Source organism: Ochlerotatus camptorhynchus, unplaced genomic scaffold (genome assembly GCF_037179485.1).
Source record: "Ochlerotatus camptorhynchus isolate MF236.1 unplaced genomic scaffold, CSIRO-AGI_Acam_v1.1 ptg000084l, whole genome shotgun sequence".
NCBI classification, from domain to species: Eukaryota; Metazoa; Arthropoda; class Insecta; order Diptera; family Culicidae; genus Ochlerotatus; species Ochlerotatus camptorhynchus.
Window position 1 is genome coordinate 2,341,259 of NW_027040574.1, and position 6,000 is coordinate 2,347,258.

Sequence of the window (6,000 nt, forward strand, 5' to 3'; positions counted from 1 at the left end):
ACGAAATATACTGGTTGATCAGTTAATTAAATTGTTTCTACGATGGAAACAGATTAAGTCGATAAATAAATCAGCATACGAAATTGATGAAACCAAATGAAATAGAATGGTTAATCGGTTTGTATGATGGAAAAGATTAAGTCAACTGTTAAATCGACTTATGAAATTGATGAAACCAGATGAAATACACTAATTAATCGGGTAATTAAATTGGGTTCTTTAGGGGTATTGAGGTAATTGCATATTCGTAATCTGCATTACAAATGGAATCGAAATCCAAAACTTCATCAATTTTGAAGCACTGAAACTACTTTAAATAAGTGTGATTACATTAGCAAAAATCACCATCTTAGCACCCCTCGATGGTACTTCATATGGGAACGAGCTGTCAGTTTGTTAGTTTTGTGTCAAACAGTGAAGTGATCATTTTGCTTCAATCAAGATTAAAAATTGAGATGGAAGTAAATGGGATCGAAAAAAAATATCGTTGTGCTCAGAAAACATAATTATTACGCCAATTACTCCACATGCTTGCCATTGTAAGATTTAGCATCAATACCGATGGTGGAAATATTAAATATTCTAATATGTGTGATATTTGCGTATCTTATACTTAGTCTGACAGTTGTTTTTTTGTTTTTGGCTATTTTTGATTTTAAGTGTACATTTGACATTCTTTTAATCAAAAATGGATTTCACACGAGAGGCAAGTCATTCCATGATGATCTTACTGGCCACCACCACCAAAATCTGCTCCTTTTATTATAAATTCGGCATTATTTGGCAGCTGATCACAGTGCACATAATCGGCCGCACTTCCGTTCCCAGGAAAGAGTCATTAATTTCCACGAATTCTTCATCGTCTGTGAACCAATGTGCTGTCCTCCGATGGAACGGGAAACGACCGACTACGCCACCCCTGTAAGCGGAGTCCTAGAGTGATGGTTCCGTGGTCGTATTACGCTCGATTTGCCATGAGCCTACAACTTAGAGAGATTTGCTGCTGGGGGAACGTCCAGTACCGTTTTTATCATGAAAAGCCGAAGTCGAAATCGATCAGAGCTATCGAAAACGAAATCTTGGCAAAAATGATGGCAAACAAAAAGCTGCAGTTACACTGTTAATTTTTTACTTTTGGCTTTCCGCTTGACAGCTAATATCATTAATATTTATACTAAAAATTATAATAATTACCAATTTGAGCAATTTTTACACCAAATATTACTTCAGATCAAGTTGTACTTCCCCTAGGTTGTGTCTGTTTGTCTGTGATACCTAGCAGTAGCTGAATCCCGTTAACATCCATGTTGTATTGCTGCTGAATTGAAAATAAATGCTTTGTTTTTTTTCACAGAGAACGTTTCACTGTGAATTTATCTACTGTTTTGTGTTATCATCAAATTTTGATAATTAAGTCATGCTGACAATAAAAGGGTGTATCGAAACCATTTAAAAAAATGGAAGAATACTACATACTTCATTAAATATATTGCCCACAATTCATTAAAATTTCTAACCTTCATTTTTCATTAACTCGTATTAAAAGCATGTATTTTATAATCGGTAAGAAGCAAAACATCGATTTGTTTATTTTTGTGACTTACGTTCTTTTTGACAAATTAGGCTTGATTTTAAGATTTTTAAAATTTTCATGTTTTTGTATTATTTTCCTCGAAAAGCATTGTTTTTCTCTACAACTTTGTCTCAGACGTCATTTCGATAAGAAATGCCGTTCCTGTGCTACATTTTTTTGAAAAATTAAAAGGACTCCATTTTGAAAATGTTTTAAGATCCAAAATGGCCTAATTTTAGAAAACAATGAGTATCATTGCCCATAACAATGAATTATGTAATGTTTCATGAAAATCGGAGAATGTCGAGTTTTTCCGATTCATCATTTGGCGTGGAACTGCTGTTCGAATATATTTCAAGCCGAACAATGCATTAGGTCCTAGTAACACTAACAGATTCCGTTCGTCGATTTTCTCTATGCATCCCCACGACCCATGAGACATTTCCAGCTATTTTCAACACAGTCGATAAAGAGAATCGACCAATGTCACCTAAGACCTAATCCACTGTTCGACTTGATTTGGTACAGCATCAAATCAACAGATCCAGTCATTATATTTGTCTTCATCCAATGAATTTATATAAATCTACCTTAACTTCTCTAATAACATTCAACGCTTTTTTCCCTGCAGAGCAAGAACAGAACGGTCCAACGTTCGAATCCACCCAGGAGGAGGAAGAGGACCTGGAGCGGGCGCTCGAAGTCGTTGGCGAGCACGTCAAGTCGCTGGAGGACATGACGGTGGAGTCGGCCAACTTTCTGGGCGACTTTCTGGACAACGTGGACGACGAAATGCTGAACGGGTCGGACATTTGCTCGGACCAGATGCTCCAGTCGCCCAATACGAACGACATCCGAGGATTGGTGCACACGTGAACGTCAGTTTTCAGAGATGGGTAAGCAGCGAGATGGGCGCGCGTGTGTGTGTGTCGTGTGTTGGGGAACATTTCCGGGTTCACTTTTTCTGTTTGCCGTTGGGTCTGCTTGATTTGCATTGGGCGTGATTATGGGCCCAATTATAACCCTATGTTGTTTATGTAAGGGAATGTAAGGAACGTGATATTTTCGGTTGAGCGAAATTAATTTTTAAGGGTAGAATTATTTTCTCGAACCTAAGAGAAGTGTGACATTTCTGTTTCATACCGAGGGACAGTCGTGTGGAACTTGTGTATTCCTACTGAAGTTAACGAGTCGAATTTCTTCTGCTTCTTTTGTGTAAGATTCTGAAATTGGTTAGGATAGAAAGTGTACATGAAGAAACAATAATCTTATTTATTCACAAACTGCTGCTTTATGTGGAAAAGTTAGCTTTTTCAGAAACAGCCGCAAAAAAATATGAAGGAAGTATATATGTAATCAAAGGGAAACTGATGTTTTAGTTTTCCGATTGTGTAACGCTTTAGGCTTTAATTTGAAGCCCCGCCGAAGCGCGTTGCCTTCGGAATCCCGGGGTGAGAAATATAAAACGGACTTTTATTCGATACTAAATACGCTTCTTTACAAACAAACAAACATAATCCATCAAATAAATTCTATGAATTTGTTTATCGCTATATTATGCCGTATCAACCAAGACCACCCTATATCATATGATTTGCGCTATTATTTTCTGATTAGGTCCTAAGTTGTACTCACACCCCCGTATGTTTATATTATTTTTTTTAATTAGGAAACAGGAAAACGTAGGTTTGTTTTTAAGTTGTATACAACTAAACTGAACTAAAGCATACAAACAACAACAATAAACTCGCCCATTCATTTACAGGCTAACTGAAAAGGGAAGTAATTTTTTTCTGTTTGTTTATTTTATCCGAAATTTTTTCCTATTGTTTTGTGGAGGAGTCGTTCCCGTAGAAAGTGCGAGTGCGATCTTCGGTTTAAGTCAAATTTAAATTTTGGTTTTGTAACATTTCGAACGGATTTTGCTCAAATATTATTTCTGCTGGTGAGAGAAATCGAAGAATGAACGTATCAGCTCTATCCATCCAGTCCAGAAGTGAGGAAGGTGTGTACCTAGTCGGTAGTGGTAGGACGCATCAGATGAAACTATCAAGAAGATTAACAAATTGGCAACCAAGACAGAGAGTGAGAAGAATATGTAAAACGACGGGTTTGAAATAAGTTAGTGGAAGTTGAAATGGAACATGATTATAGTTGTACTAGTATTTGGATTAACCAAAAGATAAAAACATTACTTCAGTGGCCGTCGGATGGGTAAAATCGCGGGTGACATATTGAGATGCGTGTCCATTAGCTAATTTTGTCATGTAAGAACAGAGTTTTTTGTTTCCAGTATTGAAAATGCTTAGTTGTCTTAATTGGTAGGTTTAGTTTGTAAGTTTAGCTATTAGCGAAGATTATATATCAAACACCAAAAAGACTGGGAACACTGTCAGAATCCCAGGGACAAATCGTGCAGATTTTGACATACTTGAAAATATTCAAAGCTAAATTGGAAGGAGAAGCTATGGATATGAAGCTGAATGGATAATTGTACCAGAAAGTGTTGGTGAGCCGAATCACCAGCAATGGCTGGATGTGTTGTTTGATGCGAAGGACTGCAGAATTTAGAAAGGCGGCAAGATTGTTATATATAAGGTCCCAAAATTAAAATTGAGGAGCTCAGTTAGCTTGGTGGCTGTCGCTTTTGGTTACTGAGTAGACTGCTTAAGCGAATCCTGACCCATCCCCTACTCAACTATCCAACTCCGTAGCATCTATGGGGGCGTCGGTGAGTCGCTGGCCTTCCGTTAAGTGGATGTTACATCAACAATATCCTTTTCCCGAAAATGGGCGTGGCCAGCAATGGTAATTGTCATGCTTTTCCTGATCTGAACTCTGATGGGAGAGCTATTCACTCCCAACTAGTTTTCCTTAAGCAATTAGAACAAGAACGTGACAGTTGCCAGTATGCAATCAATGAAGTACTCCGTTACAAACGCAGCGCAAAGATTGTTGCTGTAGGTGATCGAATCGGAGGGCTATACCATAGAGGTAACTCTAAGCCCATAGGGTCCCGAAGAAATGTGCTTAACTAGAATAGGGTACCGTGGAGGCACCATATTCGAAGCGGTTCCTAAATCGACGCACTCAATAATGTTCGACTATTTTCCATCATTATTTTTGAAATGTTACTTCTGCAAATATAAGTTCCTGTGCTCTAGGGATGATGGTGTAACAAAGTTTAAAAAATATCTGGTCAAAATCGAGATGCGATGAAAATTAGACGAGTGCGTCATCATTAGGGACGCGTCAAATATGGTGCTGGCACGGTACGCTTATAGATTTACTTGGGACCAATAGGCGAGTCAAGTAGTGAGCCAATTCTAAATCGTTAGTTTCCACCGGTTGGCTATACTCTTAGAGATGGGAACAAACTCGACTGGTTTGGTTGAAAGCGCAAAGTAAACGAATTCATTCATTAATCAAATGGTGTCTTCCTTGTTACACTCCAGACCGTGCTCACTTCACCAATCGCAGTTCCTCAATTGAATATGATCTGATCATGAAACAAGCAACATGGCGAATTTTATGACAGGCAAATTTCACACGATGAATTTTACCATTTAGTGCGTCAGAGTACCCTTTCGAGTTGGCAAACCGATTGGGACAATGGAAATCTTGGACGGTGGTTACATTCAATTATTCCCAATGTTTCTTCGAGAACGTGGTTTAAAGGCTTAGACTTAAGTTGTGACTTCATTCGCGTGATGAGTAGACTTATGTCCAACCACTACTCGCTAGATGCTCATCTCAATACACTGAACGAATTTGACATATTCCTGTTATGTGGAAGTCTAATAAATTTGCGCTATAAGATAATCCATTGAAAATGATATGATTGAAAATGTGTCAGGTAAATTCTATATGAATATCTGATACATTTACAATGCTGATAATTTGGTAACTTTTATATGATCGTCATATGATAAATGAAAATCGATCAAATTATAATAATTAACTGAAATGGATTTGAAACCCATAAGCATATGTGTCATAAATCAATCGAAGTAAAGTTTATGTGAAAATAACATGAAATTTACTTCTTCTTTTGACACATATATTTAATCGATTTCTAAAAATAAATTTGAAAAAATAAACATCAGGCAGTGGGAGCTTTCACAGTTGTACCTTTTTTTATTGTAGCTGTTTTGGGATTCGATCAAGAACTGTTGAGGTGTGATGCTTTCGGTGTCTGTGCTCGATTCCACTGGGCCACGGCTGACTTCAAGATTGAGCTCGTTCAAATAGCATAAAGTAAGAACAGCTCTCCCGACATGGAATGTAGTGCAACGTTATGCTCGTTTTGCTAGAGTGAAGACAAATAGCACAGACAAATTTATGTTCCGTTTCGGTGGTGTGGTTTGTTCAAATCTTTCTTAATGCACCTGTGTGCAATAAATCAACGACTAAATTATATGATTTGA

At 37.6% G+C, this 6,000-nt stretch overlaps 1 protein-coding gene across 3 annotated transcripts in view; it reads left to right on the forward strand.

Annotated features, from left to right (window-relative positions):
* The window catches only part of l(3)L1231 (lethal (3) L1231), a 39,810-nt gene extending 36,450 nt beyond the window's left edge, over positions 1 to 3,360 (forward strand). For all 3 annotated transcript variants that reach the window (XM_065218201.1, XM_065218200.1, XM_065218202.1), the window contains one exon: positions 2,205 to 3,360. In XM_065218201.1, the coding sequence (XP_065074273.1) occupies positions 2,205 to 2,449 (245 nt within the window). In that variant the 3' untranslated portion in view covers positions 2,450 to 3,360. The remainder of the gene's footprint in view (positions 1 to 2,204) is intronic.
* Positions 3,361 to 6,000: the final 2,640 nt, after the last annotated feature.